General features: G+C 41.5%; 1 protein-coding gene across 1 annotated transcript in view; it reads left to right on the plus strand.

Moving 5' to 3' along the window:
• The first annotated feature begins 19,438 nt into the window (after positions 1 to 19,438).
• The window catches only part of ITGB6 (integrin subunit beta 6), a 61,486-nt gene continuing 56,490 nt past the window's right edge, over positions 19,439 to 24,434 (plus strand). Inside the window, exon 1 of the mRNA XM_018571704.1 lies at positions 19,439 to 19,553. Within this exon, the coding sequence (XP_018427206.1) occupies positions 19,493 to 19,553 (61 nt within the window). The 5' untranslated portion in view covers positions 19,439 to 19,492. The remainder of the gene's footprint in view (positions 19,554 to 24,434) is intronic.

Raw genomic sequence — 24,434 nt, forward strand, 5'->3', positions numbered from 1 at the left:
GTGTTTCAGCGTATGTTTTCCCCCCCCCCCCCACACACACACACACACACACACACTCTTAGCCTGTGATTGCTAATTTTTCTTTCACTCTACTCTCTCCTCCTATCAGCATGTTCCTTGTTAGCACATGCAGCGCATTTCATTGAATTCATTGTCTCTTTGTGCTGCTTTTCTTAGTCTGACCTTTGCTGTACAGTGGATGGAATAATTTAGGACAGCAGCCCTGTCCTTCTCTATGGGACTACGAGGTCCGTATGGGTGCGGGTGTCCCGGCTTGAACACAGACAGGATCCATCCTGTCAGCATACGAGTACGGACACCCGCACGGATGTGTAGGGCGGGTGAGCGTAGGGCGGTGTACAGGGCCGGATTTACTCTCTCTGCTGCCCCAAGGCCAGGTTACTCAATGCACCCCCCTACCAGCCAACCCCCACCACACCCCCCAATGGAGAATGGCAGACCTGTAGGCTGCATACAAGTGATCTCGGCGACATCGCCGGCATCACTTGCACAAAACCAGCGGCTATTTCCCCACTGTGCATTTAGCCCTACTTGCCCAAAGCAAGGCTAAATGTAGAAAATAACTACCTGCCCGGCGCCTGTAACTGCATGTCCCAGGCATCGGAAGATAAGAATTCCACACCCCTGCTGCCCCTCTACTCCCTGCTGCCCCAAGGCCGGGCCTTGGTTGGCCTTGTGGGAAATCCGGCCCTGGCGGCGTACGGCCGCGTAGTCCCATAGAGAAGGATGGGGACTGCATACTAATGACACACAGCACCTGTCCTTCCCAGGTGCTGCCCGATACGGCCGTGCACGCAGCATGGAGCTGTACGTGCCGGCTGTTTCTAGAATGAGGGCTTAAGGTGGTGGCATATTTATGTGCATTGAAAAGGAATACCCCTAATGCACAAGCAATGCAGATTTATTTTATATTGTTAGTGTATTTTTTATTGATTTTAGCTATTACTGTTTAGAAAGTTTTGATGGCTACCTTATGGACTGATGGACTTGTGTATATGAAGTTTGCACCTCAATGTGTGTGCATTTTGATAATAGCGGGTAGAGGATTCTTGTATTAAGCACCGTAAAAGGTACTTTATATCTGGATGTTGTAGCCCTGTGTGTGTTTGGTAAAGTAGCCACCGCTCCAAGCTCACTCCCGTGATGGACTACAATCTCAATACAAATTAGTAAACTAAACATGAGATTGTAGTCCATCACATGAGCAAGCTTGGAGCGGTGGCTACTTTACAACACACACAGGGACCATGAGGAACAAAAGTAGCCCCCCTCCAGAGGGAAGGACGGTGTCAGCACCAATTCAGAGATGATTTGATACAGCCGAATGATACACAAATAAGATACATTTTTTAGATTTAACTCCTGAGTTTAGTGTCACTTTACGTATTTATTTGGCTAAAATGATTGGGTAAACCCAGATTTTTTTTTTTTTACAATTAATTTCCCTTTATACTGGCTTATAGCAAATGGAAATAGCAGCCAAGATAATTAAGAGATAAGGTTTTAGTACAGCATAACACTTTTGGTACATATGACCTTTCATAGATATCTGCACATCAGACCAAAAAGAGGGACAACTGAGGAGGCAAGAGGGATAGAGGGATTTGGATGCAAATGAGGGGCAGTCCCTCCAAATCAAGGACAGTTGGGAGATATGCCATCACTTCTACACTAAAACCAACGTACCTCCTATGTCACCAAGCCAAAAGTCAAATTCAGTTCATTTTCATTGGATGCAATTAATACTTCAAAAGCCTATACAGACAAATTGCAACAAGAAGAGTGTAGTCAATGATTTCCTCAGATTTGTCAGATCGGTGAAAGCCTTGGGGGAGATATAGGAGAGCATTGGTGCTGTGCATAGAGAGATATAATAAAGAAGAGGCCGATTCCAGAGTGATGGAATTCTTGTTTACAAAAGAGAATAAGAAACCGAGTTCCTGATTTTTGATGAAAGCTGCCGTGAGCACCAAACCTTTTGTAAACCGACTCCAGTTTCACAAAGTATTTACCACATCTCATGGAACCTTTCAGCACCTCTAGTAATGTGTAGCCATCACAGCACTGCCAGAGAGACAACTGCCTTACATACTCCATATGATGAGGCAAGTTTCAGGATGGAGGGAATTAGTGGTTTAGGAAAAATAAACACATTATTTCCAATATTTTACTCTTTCTTGAAATAGTTCTCAGAGTGAAGAACATGCAGTGCATTGCTAGTGAACACATATTTAGGAGGATTATTGCAGTTGATGTGGATGTCATTTTTGATGTAAATGTAACCTATAGAACTCAACATAGCACAGATCTTTTGGGACTGATAACACATGAAAAAAAAATTGTAAGCATCCACTCCTCCCCAATTGTCACCGTTCCCCTTATACCTTACCCCACAACATTGATTGTTACTCTATTATTCCCTAAACATAACCTTAATAACTAAAATGGACCCTTACCCATGGGCAGACTGGGACTTTGGGGCCCGCAAGAAAAAGGAAGAAGGATGATGCAACGTGGCAAAAAGTGGACATGGCTATGAAGTGTGGCACACTGGAGAGAAAATTGGATGTGGTTACAAGGCACTGCATTTTGGGCATGGTTTAAAGGGGCGTGGTTGTACAGAGTCTGAGCCAACATACTACACATGTTTCACACTGTGCAGAGCAAGATTCACACCAGTTTCACATATTTAACTTCCTTTCTCTTTGCCGCTGCCCTAAAGAAGGGTTAACCCTGTGTAAGGCAAAATTCATGACTTGGAGCTTACACAGGGCTAAGAACTCACTCCACATCCCCCATGTAACAGCTTTGAGTGGCAGGCCAGTCTCCAAGCATTTTTCTCTTACTACCTGTGGCTGAACAGGGATGCTATGTGCCGCTGCGGCACACAGGTTTGCTTTACATTTAGCACCCTAACATGATCGTAAAAATAAACATTTAAATTAAAAAAAACTATTTCTATATTGAAAGTATTTTATTATCTTAAAGTGATAGTGAAATCACTTACTCCTTGATGTTTAAACGTTTTAGTTTCCTGCAGAATCAGCTGGTCCCCTGAGCTCTAGCCCTGATATCCTGTTTTAGGGTGGCTCCTTTCCCTTGCAGGGTCCTATGGAGCTACCCTTGTGTGTGCTAGTAAGCTCTGTGTGTGTCTCCACTAACATACAGACATGGCAAGGCAAACCTCTCCCCTCCACCATGCTCCCCCTACTTCCCCCTTCCCTTCTCCAAGCTAGAAGATATAAGGCTCTTGGAGAAAGCCTTGTCCCTTGTGATCTTGTACTGGACAGGAAATTCAGGGAAGCTGAGATGAGATTACATAAAATGTAATTGATGGTTGTGTGAGGATATAAATTTACCTGCCTGTAAACTTACTTTGCAATTGTAAAAAAAAAAAAAAGCAGGATGGTACATGCAATTTAATCTTGCTGAGCCCTTATTTCTGCAGAAGAATCAGATAATACAGATAGTACATGAAACTGCAGATTTTCTATTCCGTTTAACAGAATTAAAGACTCACAGACTATGACAATAACACAAATGCCTTTCCTATGCACAATATGTAGATTGTCCCTTGCAAGCAAAATCAGACTTGCTCACTCACAGTTATGCACATTCAGGTGAGCAAGCACAGTCATGAATGTCTGAGTCTATTACTTGGAGCTGTTCTTCTTTCTTTAGCTGGTCTTGGAAATGCTCTGCTTCTCAGTTCTGGGCTGCACCATATAGGTCACATCCAACCTTGGAAACCCTTTGGTAAAACAGTCACTGGAATTCATAAAGAATTCTGTTGCGCATTCACACCACAAATGTCGGTGCATACACCAGATTCATATCTGTTGAACAGGTACATGAATTTGGCACAGCCACCTCCATTTGCAGTGCAGAGGTGCAATGAGGCCGGAGTGTCCAAATCAGACACTCTGTTCTCAGTGCATCTCAGTAATGCAAAACCTGATAAAATCACAGGCTCAGCATTACTGAACTCCCCATCCAGCCCCTGCTACTGTCACACAAACAGGCGCAGCAGCCGAGAACTTATACGGTGGGTGGGCTGAGCCTGATGGGGAATTCAGAGAACTGAGTTCCCCATCAGTTATGCTCTGCTTCAGATTGACAGCAGGCAGTGGGTGGGTGCCATAGCCAGGCTGCTATTGCCAGCATCAGAGCCGACCTGATGGGGAGCTCAGTTGTCTGAATTCCCCATCAGGCTCGGCCCACTTGCAGTGTCACAGACAGTGGGCATCACTAGTTGTTAAGGAAGCTTTTGGCTTCACTCGACAGTGTTCTTAACGACCGGTGAAGCTGATAGTGGGGGGAACCTGGTGGGGAATTCAGAGAACGGAGTTCGCCATCAATTCTGCTCTGCTGCTGATTGACAGCTGGCAGTGACGGATGCTGTAGCCAACAGCAGGCTAGCTTTGGCACCCGCCCACTGCCAGCTTCCAATCAGCAGCAGAGCAGACTTGATGGGGAACTCAGGTTTGAGAATTCCCCATCAGGTTCTGTCCATTTAATGCAAGACAGATATAAACAAGGGGGATTGCTGGTTGATATGGTCATATTTGGGTAATTATATCAGGCAGTATCCCCGGGCCCTTTGTTTAAATTCAGCTGCCGGCTGGGGAATCTCCCAGCTGACACCTAAATGGGGCTGGGATTGCATAGTTGGTTGCTAGGACTCCAGCAGCCTGGTGTCCTAGCAACCAATGAATGGGAAACTGTCAAATTCGTGAGAGCTACCCAGTACACATATGTCCCACTCTGAGCACTGGTGTCTATACGCCAGATGAGAGTTGGTCTTAATTAATTCCATCTTTGTAATCTATAAACGGTCCGTAATTCTTTTTGAATCTGTTGCAGCCATAGCGACAGGTCCTTAAAGTGGCGGTATTAAGAACTATTTGAATCTGTCGCATGTGTCAGTAAAGCTACTCAAATTATCAACAGAGCTTTTCTAAATTTGGCACAGAACATTTTAAAGGTCCATGCCACCAGAAAAAACTTTATTGAATTCCCTCAATGATTCATACATCCATGATGTGATGTGCCAAAGAAAGATAAGCAGTTTTGAATGGTGGTGGCCACATCCCTTCTTTAAAGTGTATGTCAAAGCAAAACCTTTTTTTAGTTTTGTATGGTATCGCGTTAGACCAGAGGTAGTCAACCTGTGGCTGTCAGAGTCTTGCAGTGCCTCATAAACATGTAGTTCCACAACATCTGCATCAAAACTGCTCATGTGTGAAGGGAGCCTTAGAGGGGACCTCCCTTTACTTTTAGAAGATTTCCGGATGTGTCTCTGGGACAGTAAATGAAAAAAAAATGACCACCAATGGCACACAGCAAATAATAAACTGCCAGGATTTTTAACCCTTTTGTACTCTATCCAAAAGTAAAGTTTTGCTCTACATACATATACTTTAATGATAGGTTTTAGGCGATAAAGCTCAAAGGGATATTAATGTGAAAAGGTTTTTAAGTTATTTCATATACTGTTTAAATCACTTCCAATGGATGCAGCTTCTTACAGCAACAGAATCAATTGGTCCCCTAAGTACTGGCCCTGATATCCTGATAAGAGTGGCTCCTTTCCCTTCCAGGGTCCTATGGGGCCATTCTCGTGTGTGCTAGTAAGCTGACTGTGTGTGTCTCCACCAACACACAGACACAGCAAGGCAAAGCAAGCCACTAAAGTCACTTATATTCGAATTCACTCAATTGAATTCCTGCTAGAACTTACACATCCGCTTTAATGGATATGTAACTTTGAGGAAGTTTCCTTCGCTTTAGGATGTGAACCATGGCTCAGTTTGACAAAGGATTATGATAATCTAATGAACATTGCCTACCTTGATAGCTTCCTCATATGTCAAAATCTCCAATGTTTTATAAACATGATACCCCTCTCCTTAAGCCCCACATCTTATCTACATTGTACATCTACTGATCTGGTATGTAAATACAATATGAAATATGTGACCTGTACATGCTGTGTACAGCAGGATGACGGGCTGCCAAAAGTATGCAATCTGCAGAAAGGCTTACTCATCTTAGCAATACACAGTAAGGTCACCGCATACTCCAGGCCGCATGCCGAAAACAATTTTGTGTTAGGGTATTTGTGGAGTGTTTTGGAAGTACAGTGGGGGAACTTTTACTTCATTTTCTGAGATTAGTAAAAATGTATGTCTAGGCAAAACCTTATTTTTTAAATGTTGAATAGATTTGGAAAGGGTTGGACCCTTTGTGTTTATTGCTGTCTGCGTCTGCGTTGGGAATATTCACCCCTCAATTTGTACCGGCGACTATTGTCACCAAGGAAGAAAGTGAGGGTAAATCCAAAATGTTAGAGCTGTCCACAGAAGAAAAGGTGAGGGAAAATTTTCCACTGAGGACACCTGTTTCAGAGACAACACTATAACAAGGGAATTCCCTTCCTTTAAATTCCTCTAAATTCTTGTTGCATCTGTGGGACAGGAAGTGAAGGTACATTTCCCCAATGCATACCTCCCAACGTTCCCTCATTTGGAATTAAATCCCTCTGTCCCTCTTTTTGGTCCAATGTTCAGATATCTTTGAAAAGGTTCTGTTCAACTACCAAAAGTGTAACAATGAAGGTTCAATGCATGTGATCATCCAATAAAGGAAGGTTTGTACTTTATTAATAGCTTTTAGGGGAGATGACAACATATTTTATCCACGTAATGCACTGAGACCAGTCCGGAATCCTTGCAGCATCCTGATAATCACAGGGCCAATTCCAGTATGGTGTGCAATGAGAAAAAGTTATCCATCCTGCAAATGAAGAGAAACCCTCAAATACTCACCTGTCCTAACCCACGTTCCTCCAATCTACTCTCTCTTGAAGAACTGCAGAATATTTACATCCAACACTTCCAGAAGTGCTATGTGCCTGTTTTAGCTGCCATGTACTGTAGTTCAAGCCAATGACCCCCAAAGTCCCAGGAATTGATACTGCTAGAAGTGTCTTGGATGTGACGGGACCATTGCTCTACAAGAGAGTAAAAATTAGAGGAATGGGCGGTGGGTCTGGCCAGCATAAACGCTCTACTTTTTGCAGATGGGGCTTTTTTTTACATATTTGCAGAAACAGAGCAAGAAATGTACAACTGAAAGCAGTAGCAAGACTTCCAGGTACACCACAGGCCATTAAAGAGATATGTATATTGGTACAGAACAAGAAAGGAATTATAAGACAATAGCATATTTCATCTGTGGGCTCACTGAGCATTAAAGGCATAGTTTGCAAGATGTGAACTTTCCAGTACATGATGAGTATAATAAGTTGTTCCAATGCTATGTTCCGGGTCAGGCAGTGATTCCAGTTATGGTGTTATCATGGATGTCCAAGAAGGAGAGATAGAAGCCTTAGGAGATCAAGAAGAAAGAAAAAATTGGAATAGGAGGAAGACTAAGACAGAACAGGTGGGCATACTGGGCACACAGTGGTAAGGAAGATAGAGAGGCCCTGCAATGTTTCCCCTCTACTCCTCCTAGGGAAAACTGTAAATAGTCACCAGAACAAATAGGGTGAATCCCCCCAATGGGAAAGAAATAGGAATAGGAGTTGCAGTTGTTGCCCAGACGGAGCAGACAGCAAGCACATTGTCAGATGTTCTAACCCTTCATTGCTCAACTAAATATGTGGTTTTTTTTGGCCTCACATCCTGAAAGGAAGTAAGGAGAAATCTGCCTAATAGAGATACAGACAACAAAACTCTAACCCTTCTCCAATCTACCCAAAACCAAATAGGTTTTAGCTAGAGCTGTGCTTTAATGTGAGATTTTCTATGGAAAGAAAATATGGATTTAAAACATGGGCGCTTGTGGCCTAACATTGGCCATTATAACTGCAAAAAAAAACTATTGTTTTCCTATTTTTCTCTCTTTAATGAAAAAGCAGCATGTTTGCTGAAGTCTTGCTGTAAATTGGTCTTTCCAGGAAAGTTTCATTGAAAGAATCAGTGAAAGGTAACCTCTCTCAGCATTCAGGAAATCCATTAGCTTTTCATCTGTATATCTTCAAGATCAGCCCAGAATGTTCCACCCTGTCAGGCTCTTTATTCTCAGCTAGTTCAGAGTTATCGGTTAACAAATGCTTTAATGGGACCACATCTGAGATCATGGCCAAGTACCGACTAAGTCACTTATTCTGCTGCTTGTTTTCCTAAGGAACAATGTGGGAAGTCTGGAAATTAAAAGGTCTCACAAGGATCAAATATTTTAGAGTCAACTGAACTTTCAATTTCAAATAGGTAAATACATTCCAGGTGCATCAAAATAGAGGATGTTCAAAGTCTTAGAGTTTATTTTTTGATGGAAAGCACCTTGATTAGAAAAGCCTGTCCCCTGCCAGCATGCTGGAACCCTTGATCTCTGTGTGACAGCATAGGTCTCTCTGTAGGGGTCCAGCTCACCTCCCGCTGAGTTATAGTTAGCGCAGGGAGCTTTGCTGATTTCAAAGTTATAGGTCTTACTTATTAGGTGGTGTGTCAGACCTCTGCAGGAAGACCACTGCTTCCACACAAAGAGCAAGAGTCCTTCTTTGCAACTTGCAGGCAGGGGACAGGCCTATTCAGGAAATGGCTGAAAAAAAAAAAAAAACTGTAAGACTTTGGTCAGCTTATGTTTTGATGCTCTTCAAATGTATTAAATTGATTTATTGATAACCTTGGGCTTTAAAGTTGATTCTGTTGAATTTTCTTACATGTTCTAAAAGACTGTGTTGAACCTCACTACTGGGTATGCAGGACCTCTGGAAAATGAGGATTCTAGTCAGGCTGGGCAAGAGGAGACCTTGGACCTCGTGGAATGAAGATAAGAGAAGGCTCTACACATGATTTATAGTACAGCTTTCCTTTTATTTTAGATGCTACTTTATTATGTGACCTTATATGCTATTATCTAACTCTGTTCCACTTGTGTTTCTTAGTAAGAATATACTACAACACTTAGCATTTAACCTTAGTGAAATTTTATGTGATTTGTAATAAAGGTCATTGAAGCTGCTATAAACAATTTCAGCACCTAAGCTTTAATTTAAACCAAAATCATTAATATGGCTGATACGTTTTGCTTCGCTTAAAATTGAAAGTCATGTAAAGTATAGAATTTACAGCTGAAATACATACTCCTGAACTGTTTAACCTGCCAACAGATGTATAATTGTGTTAAGCCAGTTTTGTGATGCAGGTGCCCCTCTTATATAGCATAGACAATCTGGTGACCTAATGTTTCTCTATTGCAATTAAGTGGAACAGCATGGGCACCAACCTGGCCCTAGGCTGTGATGGACAATGATGGAGATACAGCACGCGGATGATATATTAATGAACATGGAACTTGAATAAATTGTGTCGGTAATATCTGCCTTGAGTATTAGATCCATAGAGGAAGAAGTGAACGGTAACCTACCTGTACCTGCAGTATTATAGGGACACCTGTTCTGGTGACAGCTATCTAGAAGGAAACTCTCCCTCACTTTGGAGAGGTTTTCATTCACTTCCTGGGCTGTCTCTACGACAGGAAGTAAAATCTCCTAACCCAAAAAACTGATTGGGTTTAACTACCTTCACTACTTTATCAACAACTGAAAAAGATACAATTTTGGATTTAGATATGCGTTAATGCAAAGGAGGTCCATTTTTTTTCTTTCTTTCTTTAATAACTTGCCAGAAGACATGCATCAGTACTCATTTTATTATTAAAAAGCCCAGAAAGCTTGGTGCCTGGTTCACACCTGAACGTTTTGTAGCGCGTTCAACGCTCGACGAATGCTCTACAAAACGCTCAAACATCTAAATCCCATTGTATTCAATGGGTATGGTTCACACCTTGCCGTATTTCCGCCCGTCCGAACGCGATACAAAACGGCCTACGCCCAAAGAAGTACATGTACTTCTTTGGGGCGTTTTGGTCTCGCGTTTCCAATGGGATACAGCCAAGTAGCCCACGAATCGCGGTGAAAACGCGCGACGCAAACCGCGCGACAAACGCGCATATTCAATACGCCTAGGTGTGAACCCAGCCTTATGGATGCTCTCTGTGCTAAAGCTTTATATTAAAGTAAACAATTTTATAGAAATAATATCAATTTATAAATTTACAAACTTTCAAAAATGTTTTAAAATAAATTTTACCTAAAAAGCAATCGAATTTCTCTTTATTATGATTATTATTATACAGGATTTATATAGCGCCAACAGTTTGCGCAGCGCTTTACAATATAAGGAAGACATTACAATTACAATACAATTCAAGACAGGATGCCATTTCTTTTGCGATATCATATGCCAGATAGATTCTGTAGTAAACCCTTTATTGCTACCCATCTTGTGGCATATGTCTGAAATACAGCTTTGAAAACACTGGAAATTTAACTTTTGAAGGTCATTTTTTTTTTGCCAAAGTCTGTCAACACCCAAAGACATCATCCCTCTTTTCTACCATTGATTGAGCTATAAAAAAAATTTTTATTCCAGCCAACAGGAGAAGGAGGCATGATGAAAGTAGGTAAAGCTGATTTTTGCACAGAGTTTTCACAGCTTCTATCTAAGGATTGTGCTATAAAACTGTGACATGAGAGAGGGAGCTAGAAAGAGCTTACAACAGGATCTATGCCCAGCTTCTTTTGACGGGATAACAAAATGAGTGGCATGGATGACTTTAAGGCTATATACCCTAAAAACAGACCATACTAGGAAAAAATTAATACTCATACACATTGATTATAACATCCTAATGGTTGATAGCAGGTTCACTTACACCAGAACCATGCACATAGCATTTTTTCTTCTCTTTATATTTCACTGCTTTGCATTATACAAGGGGGTGGTAAAAGTACAATAACAATAACATTAGCAGTCAAGAGAATATTTCTAGGAAAAGTAAGATGAGAACAAGGCTTGTCACAAATCTTACAACTTAAACACAATAGTGATTTCAGAATCCTGTAATCCCTAAAATACTTCTAGATGAAGGTTATGGCTTGCTTCTCTCCCCAGAGAGTCTTACTGCTAGGAGTTACTGCTGATATTAATCTGAACGTCTCTGGAGAAATATTTAAGCATTTTTATTCTCTCTGTAGACTTACAAGAGCTGTAACATTAAACAGGCTGTCAAAAAGGAAAGTTTCCGTTAAATCATCAGACCCTCATGTCCCTTTGCTTATGGTGCTTTCCCTCTCTTGTAGACATCATTCTAAGGTTACTTTTCAAGTTCCCTACTACGTTGGTAACAGTCTACATGTACAGTTTTACATTCAACCCCATTTGTTGGATTTGGTGCTCCCTTGGTATCATTGTATGTGTGCAGTTCAACATCCACCTCTATTTATTAGGTTTGGTGCTCCTATAGTTGCCATCTATACGTGATGTTTCAGATCCACCACCATTTGTCACTTTTGGTGCTTCCTCAGTTAGATTCTGTAACATTAAACAGGCTGTCAAAAAGGAAAGTTTCCCTTAAATCCTCAGACCCTCATGTCCTTTGCTCATGGTGCTTTCCCTCTCTTGTAGACATCATTCTAAAGTTACTTTTCAAGTTCCCTACTACGTTGGTAACAGTCTACATGTACAGTTTTACATTCAACCCCATTTGTTGGATTTGGTGCTCCCTTGGTATCAGTGTATGTGTGCAGTTCAACATCCACCTCTATTTGTTAGGTTTGGTGCTCCTATAGTTGCCGTCTATACGTGCCGTTCCAGATCCACCACCATTTGTTACTTTTGGTGCTTCCTCAGTTAGATTCTGCATGCGCAGGTCCACATCCACCCCAGTTTGTCAAGTTTGGTGCCCCCTCAGTTAGATTCTGCCTCTGCAGTTCCACATCCACCCCAATTTGTCAGGTTTGGTGCTCCCTCGGTTAGAGTCTAAATGTGCAATTCCACATCCACTACCAAGTCAGGTTTGGTCCTCCCTTGGTAACAGACTACATGTGCAATTCTGCATCCACACCATTTAACAACATCCAATAGCATGATACCTCTCCAAAGCCAATGCTTAAATGTCTGCTTCCCACCTTGGACGCAGGCATGGCTCCTGAGCTTGATTCAGCACACAATCCACCATATGATATGCAGCAAACATCAAACACCAGGTTCAGCTTCAGATTTGTTTTATTCAGTTGGATGGTCCACACTTAGCCCCACCTGACTCGTCACTCTGACACATTTTCCGAAAAAGGCGCTTACCCGTAAACCATCCACTAGGTTTGGTGCTCCCTTGGTTGCAATCTGCATGTGCAGTTTCACATCCAACCCATTTGTCTGGTTTGGTGCTCCATCAGTAACAGACTACATGTGCAGTTCCACATCTGCCCCTATTTGTTGGGTTTGGTGCTCTCTCAGTAACAGTCTACATGTGTGGATCCATGTCCACCCCATGTGTCAGGTTTGGTGCCATTATTGTTCTCCAACCTGGATCCCAGCCAGGTGTCTCTGATAGATTCAGATTGCATATCTCTACATCTCCATCTTGTAACTAACACCCAGAACCCAAGGCCAACTGAAGTCAAATGTTTTTCATAGTTTTGTACAGAAGGGGTTAAGGTTATCACATCTGTCAGGTTTTTATTACTGTCTCCCCTTTGGGGAAGTTTAAAAAAAAAGAACAAGGATCCCTGCAAAAGAAGAGCTTTTATACTCACCTAACATAGCCTCCTTCTGTTCCAAAGCTACAGCTTCTTAGGCATTCCATATTTCTGGTAGTGCATGGTGTGGCTCCATTCCCTGACTCCTACATCACTGTTGATACCTATAGTGACTTAGGGGTCAGAGGATGAGACCATGGGGTACCATGAGGGACCCTTCTGGAGGCATACAGAGGCTGCAGTGCTGTAATAAAGGAATCACTGGAGACACATGCTACCGGAGAGGTGAGAATAAAATATCTTCTATTGCAGGGACTTTTACCTTTAATAATAACTTTACCCTTAATTACAGCCTCAGAGACACAATGTAACAAGGACAGAAAGTGACAGCAGAAAAAAACATATTTATTAATTAAATATGGGAAGAGGAAGTATATCTTTTAAGTTTTATAACTCTGTGTCTTGCTGTCCTGATCAGCCTCCATATTCACTATTCAAAGAGCATTAAAAAGTATATGCAGTCCCTCTGAAGGGATCATATAGTCACTTCAGCTAAACCAAAGATCTGATCATGTCTGTCTCCTAGCATGATTAAAATAAAAAGGATGGCTAGGAAGCAAGGTAAAAAAAAATAAAAGGAAGATGACATTCCTATAGGGATTTGTAACCATGAAACAATGCGATGTTCAGATTGGAAACTTGAGCTGTATAATAAGAATGCCAGCAGCCAGGTGGATATGTACACTGTGCAGAGCTGTGACATGGGGCCTTCCCCTCGTCTCCACTTTCTAAGGTAAGGATACCTGCAATAACAAGGAAGTGGGCAGGGTTATGCTGATAGGTGTCTCTACCTGCTTGACTGTTTCATTCCTTACAAGTCCTTTCTCAGCTCATTCAAGCTGGTCTAGTGTGGATTGTTGTACATTCCATTCTATTCCTTCTTCTGAAAGGAATTTTAGATAATATCACCTGCTCACACGATCGATCCTACCTTATCTCTACAGGCCGGACAATTATTTAACATATTTCCTTTCTCATTTTTTTGTCCATCCAGCCAGAAGTAGAAACGAATGGGGATTGAACTGATTTGTCTCCTAGCATTCTTTCTGCACGGGAAAAATCATGTACAAGGTAAGACAGAAGTTAATTATTACTGCGTAGTGACAAAAATACAATTCAAAGCGTCTGTGATATGATTAATATATACACAGACAATTGTGATCAACACTGTATGTGCTGTAATAAGTTTACATTTCCTGTTTCACTTGCACAAGCTTCAGGTCTGAATGGCCCAACGTTGGATTAAATATTTTTGAATAGTTAATGCTGTCTTGATTGGCTGCCAACTCTTTGCGAATGCTGGAGTTACTGAGAGGGGTATTCCTTTGCTTCAAACACACCAAATAATGTTATGCCTTGTTATGCATAGCTTGACACTTTTGCATTCCCCACTCATAGAACATTTTTTTGTGTTTGTGTGTCGCGCCAACACTAGCGTACTCATTCATTTTACACACAAAACACAATTTTTTTCATTTTTCTACAATAGAGAACTTTGATGTCACATCAGTTCTTTAAGTGTTGTGATAGTGTTTTGTTTGTTGTAATAATTGTATTGTTGTCTTGATAATATCACTGTTTTGGGTTAGGTTTATTTTAAAGTTTACATTTTGGAGTTAGTTACGATTAAATTCAGGGTTAAAGTATACGTATACTGTAACAATGAACTTCTCTTATTTGCTTCCTTTTGGTCTGTTTAGCATACCATTGAAAGTGTATTGTTGTAGCAGACCTTTCCTAACCATCTTGTTTTGAATGTTATCATAACTGTAATGTGTTCCTTATATTGTAAAGAGCTGTGCAAACTGTTGGCACTATATAAATCATCTATAATAATAATGATAATCATAATAATAATAATTAATAATGATATAATAACAAGCTGTTTGACAAGTGCCAAAAAGTGCCACCTGTTGATCCTTCCAAAAATCTTGTGAGCTGATAAATGACAGGGTTATTCACTAAAGAGCCGAAAGATATAGCCGTAGCTACGGCTAATCCTTCGGTTCACTTCGGCTGCTGGAGCTCTTCGGTTCAGCCGAACCGAAGGGCTGCTGTATGGGCTATTCACAATAGCCGGTACAGCAGCTGAAGGCAGCCGAACAGCTCAGTGGAGCCGAACGCGTATGCCAAAGCAGACCATTCTCCCCGCTAATGTAAACCAAATTCATACCGGACCCTGACATTCAGCTATTCACTCACTGCCGTTCAGCCCCTATGAGAATAGAGGCGAATGGCAGCAAGTGAACTGCCGGAGGTTTGGCTCGGCCGGTCCAAATGTTGGATCGGCTGAGACGAACGTGTTCGGTTCAGCCAAACATGTTCGGTTGACCCGAAGGGAGCCAAATCAGCCGGACAGGGCTGAAGTGAATAGCTGAACGGCGTTCGGCTCACTTCACTTCGGCTCGGTTATTCACTGGACTGTCTTCAGCAGCCCAGTGAATAACCTCCTTAGTGTTTGCTCTGCCTCTGCTGCCTGTTATCAGTTAGAATTGTACCCAGCTCTTCCCATGGACTACAGAACACTTCCTCCCTATGTTTTAGAGATGAAGGGTATGGAATGTGTTCTGTAACCCTAACATGATTCCTGTTCTAGCATTACAACCTTGCTTCTCCATAGATCTATGAGTGAGTGTTGTTATCTTAGGCCAGGAGTTACTAGCTGAATCACCAGGTGCAAATAAAGCAACAAAAAGAAAACAAATGCAGCCACTGTTGGTTATGTGTTTAGATGGAGCACTGAGATCTTGAGGAATGCTGAATTAAAGTGACATTAAACCCTCAGATTTTTTAACATAAAATTTAATAACTTGCCAGAAGACATGCATCAGTACTCATTTTATTATTAAAAAGCCCAGAAAGCTTGGTGCCTGGTTCACACCTGAACGTTTTGTAGCGCGTTCAACGCTCGACGAATGCTCTACAAAACGCTCAAACATCTAAATCCCATTGTATTCAATGGGTATGGTTCACACCTTGCCGTATTTCCGCCCGTCCGAACGCGATACAAAACGGCCTACGCCCAAAGAAGTACATGTACTTCTTTGGGGCGTTTTGGTCTCGCGTTTCCAATGGGATACAGCCAAGTAGCCCACGAATCGCGGTGAAAACGCGCGACGCAAACCGCGCGACAAACGCGCATATTCAATACGCCTAGGTGTGAACCCAGCCTTATGGATGCTCTCTGTGCTAAAGCTTTATATTAAAGTAAACAATTTTATAGAAATAATATCAATTTATAAATTTACAAACTTTCAAAAATGTTTTAAAATAAATTTTACCTAAAAAGCAATCGAATTTCTCTTTATTATGATTATTATTATACAGGATTTATATAGCGCCAACAGTTTGCGCAGCGCTTTACAATATAAGGAAGACATTACAATTACAATACAATTCAAGACAGGATGCCATTTCTTTTGCGATATCATATGCCAGATAGATTCTGTAGTAAACCCTTTATTGCTACCCATCTTGTGGCATATGTCTGAAATACAGCTTTGAAAACACTGGAAATTTAACTTTTGAAGGTCATTTTTTTTTTGCCAAAGTCTGTCAACACCCAAAGACATCATCCCTCTTTTCTACCATTGATTGAGCTATAAAAAAAATTTTTATTCCAGCCAACAGGAGAAGGAGGCATGATGAAAGTAGGTAAAGCTGATTTTTGCACAGAGTTTTCACAGCTTCTATCTAAGGATTGTGCTATAAAACTGTGACATGAGAGAGGGAGCTAGAAAGAGCTTACAACAGGATCTATGCCCAGCTTCTTTTGACGGGATAACAAAATGAGTGGCATGGATGACTTTAAGGCTATATACCCTAAAAACAGACCATACTAGGAAAAAATTAATACTCATACACATTGATTATAACATCCTAATGGTTGATAGCAGGTTCACTTACACCAGAACCATGCACATAGCATTTTTTCTTCTCTTTATATTTCACTGCTTTGCATTATACAAGGGGGTGGTAAAAGTACAATAACAATAACATTAGCAGTCAAGAGAATATTTCTAGGAAAAGTAAGATGAGAACAAGGCTTGTCACAAATCTTACAACTTAAACACAATAGTGATTTCAGAATCCTGTAATCCCTAAAATACTTCTAGATGAAGGTTATGGCTTGCTTCTCTCCCCAGAGAGTCTTACTGCTAGGAGTTACTGCTGATATTAATCTGAACGTCTCTGGAGAAATATTTAAGCATTTTTATTCTCTCTGTAGACTTACAAGAGCTGTAACATTAAACAGGCTGTCAAAAAGGAAAGTTTCCGTTAAATCATCAGACCCTCATGTCCCTTTGCTTATGGTGCTTTCCCTCTCTTGTAGACATCATTCTAAGGTTACTTTTCAAGTTCCCTACTACGTTGGTAACAGTCTACATGTACAGTTTTACATTCAACCCCATTTGTTGGATTTGGTGCTCCCTTGGTATCATTGTATGTGTGCAGTTCAACATCCACCTCTATTTATTAGGTTTGGTGCTCCTATAGTTGCCATCTATACGTGATGTTTCAGATCCACCACCATTTGTCACTTTTGGTGCTTCCTCAGTTAGATTCTGTAACATTAAACAGGCTGTCAAAAAGGAAAGTTTCCCTTAAATCCTCAGACCCTCATGTCCTTTGCTCATGGTGCTTTCCCTCTCTTGTAGACATCATTCTAAAGTTACTTTTCAAGTTCCCTACTACGTTGGTAACAGTCTACATGTACAGTTTTACATTCAACCCCATTTGTTGGATTTGGTGCTCCCTTGGTATCAGTGTATGTGTGCAGTTCAACATCCACCTCTATTTGTTAGGTTTGGTGCTCCTATAGTTGCCGTCTATACGTGCCGTTCCAGATCCACCACCATTTGTTACTTTTGGTGCTTCCTCAGTTAGATTCTGCATGCGCAGGTCCACATCCACCCCAGTTTGTCAAGTTTGGTGCCCCCTCAGTTAGATTCTGCCTCTGCAGTTCCACATCCACCCCAATTTGTCAGGTTTGGTGCTCCCTCGGTTAGAGTCTAAATGTGCAATTCCACATCCACTACCAAGTCAGGTTTGGTCCTCCCTTGGTAACAGACTACATGTGCAATTCTGCATCCACACCATTTAACAACATCCAATAGCATGATACCTCTCCAAAGCCAATGCTTAAATGTCTGCTTCCCACCTTGGACGCAGGCATGGCTCCTGAGCTTGATTCAGCACACAATCCACCATATGATATGCAGCAAACATCAAACACCAGGTTCAGCTTCAGATTTGTTTTATTCAGTTGGATGGTCCACACTTAGCCCCACCTGACTCGTCACTCTGACACATTTTCCGAAAAAGGCGCTTACCCGTAAACCATCCACTAGGTTTGGTGCTCCCTTGGTTGCAATCTGCATGTGCAGTTTCACATCCAACCCATTTGTCTGGTTTGGTGCTCCATCAGTAACAGACTACATGTGCAGTTCCACATCTGCCCCTATTTGTTGGGTTTGGTGCTCTCTCAGTAACAGTCTACATGTGTGGATCCATGTCCACCCCATGTGTCAGGTTTGGTGCCATTATTGTTCTCCAACCTGGATCCCAGCCAGGTGTCTCTGATAGATTCAGATTGCATATCTCTACATCTCCATCTTGTAACTAACACCCAGAACCCAAGGCCAACTGAAGTCAAATGTTTTTCATAGTTTTGTACAGAAGGGGTTAAGGTTATCACATCTGTCAGGTTTTTATTACTGTCTCCCCTTTGGGGAAGTTTAAAAAAAAAGAACAAGGATCCCTGCAAAAGAAGAGCTTTTATACTCACCTAACATAGCCTCCTTCTGTTCCAAAGCTACAGCTTCTTAGGCATTCCATATTTCTGGTAGTGCATGGTGTGGCTCCATTCCCTGACTCCTACATCACTGTTGATACCTATAGTGACTTAGGGGTCAGAGGATGAGACCATGGGGTACCATGAGGGACCCTTCTGGAGGCATACAGAGGCTGCAGTGCTGTAATAAAGGAATCACTGGAGACACATGCTACCGGAGAGGTGAGAATAAAATATCTTCTATTGCAGGGACTTTTACCTTTAATAATAACTTTACCCTTAATTACAGCCTCAGAGACACAATGTAACAAGGACAGAAAGTGACAGCAGAAAAAAACATATTTATTAATTAAATATGGGAAGAGGAAGTATATCTTTTAAGTTTTATAACTCTGTGTCTTGCTGTCCTGATCAGCCTCCATATTCACTATTCAAAGAGCATTAAAAAGTATATGCAGTCCCTCTGAAGGGATCATATAGTCACTTCAGCTAAACCAAAGATCTGATCATGTCTGTCTCCTAGCATGATTAAAATAAAAAGGATGGCTAGGAAGCAAGGTAAAAAAAAATAAAAGGAAGATGACATTCCTATAGGGATTTGTAACCATGAAACAATGCGATGTTCAGATTGGAAACTTGAGCTGTATAATAAGAATGCCAGCAGCCAGGTGGATATGTACACTGTGCAGAGCTGTGACATGGGGCCTTCCCCTCGTCTCCACTTTCTAAGGTAAGGATACCTGCAATAACAAGGAAGTGGGCAGGGTTATGCTGATAGGTGTCTCTACCTGCTTGACTGTTTCATTCCTTACAAGTCCTTTCTCAGCTCATTCAAGCTGGTCTAGTGTGGATTGTTGTACATTCCATTCTATTCCTTCTTCTGAAAGGAATTTTAGATAATATCACCTGCTCACACGATCGATCCTACCTTATCTCTACAGGCCGGACAATTATTTAACATATTTCCTTTCTCATTTTTTTGTCCATCCAGCCAGAAGTAGAAACGAATGGGGATTGAACTGATTTGTCTCCTAGCATTCTTTCTGCACGGGAAAAATCATGTACAAGGTAAGACAGAAGTTAATTATTACTGCGTAGTGACAAAAATACAATTCAAAGCGTCTGTGATATGATTAATATATACACAGACAATTGTGATCAACACTGTATGTGCTGTAATAAGTTTACATTTCCTGTTTCACTTGCACAAGCTTCAGGTCTGAATGGCCCAACGTTGGATTAAATATTTTTGAATAGTTAATGCTGTCTTGATTGGCTGCCAACTCTTTGCGAATGCTGGAGTTACTGAGAGGGGTATTCCTTTGCTTCAAACACACCAAATAATGTTATGCCTTGTTATGCATAGCTTGACACTTTTGCATTCCCCACTCATAGAACATTTTTTTGTGTTTGTGTGTCGCGCCAACACTAGCGTACTCATTCATTTTACACACAAAACACAATTTTTTTCATTTTTCTACAATAGAGAACTTTGATGTCACATCAGTTCTTTAAGTGTTGTGATAGTGTTTTGTTTGTTGTAATAATTGTATTGTTGTCTTGATAATATCACTGTTTTGGGTTAGGTTTATTTTAAAGTTTACATTTTGGAGTTAGTTACGATTAAATTCAGGGTTAAAGTATACGTATACTGTAACAATGAACTTCTCTTATTTGCTTCCTTTTGGTCTGTTTAGCATACCATTGAAAGTGTATTGTTGTAGCAGACCTTTCCTAACCATCTTGTTTTGAATGTTATCATAACTGTAATGTGTTCCTTATATTGTAAAGAGCTGTGCAAACTGTTGGCACTATATAAATCATCTATAATAATAATGATAATCATAATAATAATAATTAATAATGATATAATAACAAGCTGTTTGACAAGTGCCAAAAAGTGCCACCTGTTGATCCTTCCAAAAATCTTGTGAGCTGATAAATGACAGGGTTATTCACTAAAGAGCCGAAAGATATAGCCGTAGCTACGGCTAATCCTTCGGTTCACTTCGGCTGCTGGAGCTCTTCGGTTCAGCCGAACCGAAGGGCTGCTGTATGGGCTATTCACAATAGCCGGTACAGCAGCTGAAGGCAGCCGAACAGCTCAGTGGAGCCGAACGCGTATGCCAAAGCAGACCATTCTCCCCGCTAATGTAAACCAAATTCATACCGGACCCTGACATTCAGCTATTCACTCACTGCCGTTCAGCCCCTATGAGAATAGAGGCGAATGGCAGCAAGTGAACTGCCGGAGGTTTGGCTCGGCCGGTCCAAATGTTGGATCGGCTGAGACGAACGTGTTCGGTTCAGCCAAACATGTTCGGTTGACCCGAAGGGAGCCAAATCAGCCGGACAGGGCTGAAGTGAATAGCTGAACGGCGTTCGGCTCACTTCACTTCGGCTCGGTTATTCACTGGACTGTCTTCAGCAGCCCAGTGAATAACCTCCTTAGTGTTTGCTCTGCCTCTGCTGCCTGTTATCAGTTAGAATTGTACCCAGCTCTTCCCATGGACTACAGAACACTTCCTCCCTATGTTTTAGAGATGAAGGGTATGGAATGTGTTCTGTAACCCTAACATGATTCCTGTTCTAGCATTACAACCTTGCTTCTCCATAGATCTATGAGTGAGTGTTGTTATCTTAGGCCAGGAGTTACTAGCTGAATCACCAGGTGCAAATAAAGCAACAAAAAGAAAACAAATGCAGCCACTGTTGGTTATGTGTTTAGATGGAGCACTGAGATCTTGAGGAATGCTGAATTAAAGTGACATTAAACCCTCAGATTTTTTAACATAAACCAATACTGTAATGTGTGCCTTACTGTAATCCATGGTAGTTTCCCTTCTCTTTGCTGCTCTTCCTTTTAAATCCTCATGTCTTCTCATGCTTGGGGAGAACTTCCCTTTGCAGCTGAGTGCCTCTTCCTCTAGTGCTGGCTCAGGTTGCAAACCTACACACAGACACCATGTATCCATTCCAGAGACCAGGCAGTCTGCTGCAAAACAGAAGTTCTGCCCAGCATGAGAACAGATACAGATTTAAAAGGAAGAGCAGCAAATAGAAGGGAAACAACCATGGATTACAGTAAGGCATACATTACACTATTGTTTTATGTTAAAAAATCTGAGGGTTTAATGTCACTTTAAGTTTGACTTGTTTAGAAGAACATTACACGTGTGTATACAGCATTGTGCAGAAAACAGAGAGAGAAAAAACATCCTGTGTATCATAGATAGACATGCACATAGAGACTAACATTGCACTACAGCTCCATCTACAACTCAAGAAACAAATTACATCAGTATATGCTGTTGTAATTCTAACAACCACCCATCTAAGGACCGGTATAATACATTACTTAAGTTTAGATAATTTTTTAAGGCTAACGGTTCTGTCTAGGGGTTGGGTTAGGATATTTTGTTAGGTATGGAGATTAGGTTTGTGTTAAGTTGCAGTTATAGGAAACATGTACTGAGACAATATGTAGTCTGCATTTGCTGAGTATTGATACTTCTGAAAATGCTGGTTGCCTGACTATCATACTGCTCCAGTGGCTTCAGTCTATTCAGAAACACTGACCTGGAATGAGTCTGCAGATTGGAGTTCTGACTTCGTCCTCTCTGTGTAATCTACATGCTTGCATTGAGTTAGGGACTCAAAAAGTACCAACACCAAAGACAGCAGGTAACTAGTATGCTTAGAATGTGCATAGCAATGGCAGCCCCCATATTTTTCTCCTTTAAGATTTAAATTTAGGGATAAATCTAGAGTGGGGAAGGGATGAAAACTTTGTCAGGTTTCACATGATCACAGAGGCCCATAGTGTGCAGAAAACAGCACATAACTGTGTGGCTATTAGGCACCTGGGAGTCACAGATGTTTATGTACAACTATGGACAACAGCCTGTACAAATCAATGACAGGTTGACAGACGCCACAGTTGTACGTATTTACTCCTACACCCAAGTGGTTTCATGCATACAGGGATGGATGAGTGGCTCTGGACACAGATAGTTTGCATCCAGGGCCGCTTATCCATCCATGTGTGGATGTAAATGCTTGGATGTGCATACAGCTGCACTGTCTGTCAACATGTCATTCATTTGTATAGGCTGCTGCCTGTGTCTGGGCACTTAACATCCGCATAAACACACATTCTTCACACTGTATGGGCCTCTGCAACCATGTGAATGTAGGCTTAGGAACCTTTTAAGGTGACCGACTTCTTTTTGTCCCAACCACATTTTTTGCATCTTAAACTAATGTTCCACAATCCCATATAGAACATCCACTAGTCTGTGCAATGGACATTCCAGATTCATCAGGGACTTTGTAGATAATCATCAATCATTACTGAATGTGCCAATCCCTTCAAATTAAAGAGTTACTTAGAACTGAAAAGTATGTTGAATTTCCAGCTATACTGTATGTTTAACATTAGTACCCTGATGTTTATTATTTCCTGTGTAGTTGAATACAACAGTTTTGTATGTAATTGGTGATTTCAATCACAGGTATGCTGGCACTAAATGAAACATCCACTTTATTAGTTGCATAGCAGGCTAAAAAGATTGATCACACTTACGTGTTTCATCCAGTTCTGGACTTAAGATTGGCCTGGATTAAAGCCAGGATTGGCTGAAACGCATATGCGTGACCACTGCACTTATCCTGTTATGTAATGAATAAAGATCCTGTAAGTGGATGTTTCTTTAAGCGCCGGCATTTCTATGATTGCTGTCATACACTTGAGGAGAAGTGCAACTGAGCACCACTACCTACCAGCCATGCAACTGCCACTGAGGGTGATCAAGTTTTGATACTGATCGGTCATTTCAGGCTGATGAAAGGAGTACATTGGCATGCTGTATTTACCATTAAATGCACTTGTGGGCCTTGGCCTAGAGCAGTAGGGTTAGAGGGGTCAGCATTTAGCCTCCGAATTTACAAACTGTGATCATTTATTTTTATTTTCACCTCTGAATATACAGGTGAAACTCGAATAATTAGAATATCGTGCAAAAGTTCGTTTATTTCACTAATGCAACTTAAAAGGTGAAACTAATATATGAGATAGACTCATTACATGCAAAGCAAGATAGTTCAAGCCGTGATTTGTCATAATTGTGATGATTATGGCTTACAGCTCATGAAAACCCCAAATCCACAATCTCAGAAAATTAGAATATTACATGCAATCAATAAAACAAGGATTGTACATAGAACAATATCGGACCTCTGAAAAGTATAAGCATGCATATGTACTCAGTACTTGGTTTGGGCCCCTTTTGCAGCAATTACTGCCTCAATGCGGCGTGGCATGGAAGCTATCAGCCTGTGGCACTGCTGAGGTGTTATGGAAGACCAGGATGCTTCAATAGCGGCCTTCAGCTCTTCTGCATTGTTCGGTCTCATGTCTCTCATCTTTCTCTTGGCAATGCCCCATAGATTCTCTATGGGGTTCAGGTCAGGCGAGTTTGCTGGCCAATCAAGCACAGTAATCCCACGGTCATTGAACCAGGTTTTGGTGCTTTTGGCAGTGTGGGCAGGTGCCAAGTCCTGCTGGAAAATGAAGTCAGCATCCCCATAGAGCTCGTCTGCGGAAGGAAGCATGAAGTGCTCCAAAATCTCCTGGTAGACGGCTGCGTTGACCCTGGACTTAATGAAGCACAGTGGACCAACACCAGCAGATGACATGGCTCCCCAAATCAACACAGACTGTGGAAACTTCACACTGGACTTCAAGCATCTTGCAGTGTGTGCCTCTCCATTCTTCCTCCATACTCTGGGTCCTTGGTTTCCAAATGAGATGCACAATTTGCTCTCATCACAAAAGAGGACTTTGGACCACTGACCAACAGACCAGGTCTATTTTTCTTTAGCCCAGGTAAGACGCTTCTGACGTTGTTTGTTGTTCAGGAGTGGCTTGACAAGAGGAATACGACATTT

The sequence above is a fragment of the Nanorana parkeri genome, unplaced genomic scaffold (assembly GCF_000935625.1).
Source record: "Nanorana parkeri isolate BGI_ZX_2015 unplaced genomic scaffold, ASM93562v1 scaffold1812, whole genome shotgun sequence".
NCBI classification, from domain to species: domain Eukaryota; kingdom Metazoa; phylum Chordata; class Amphibia; order Anura; family Dicroglossidae; genus Nanorana; species Nanorana parkeri.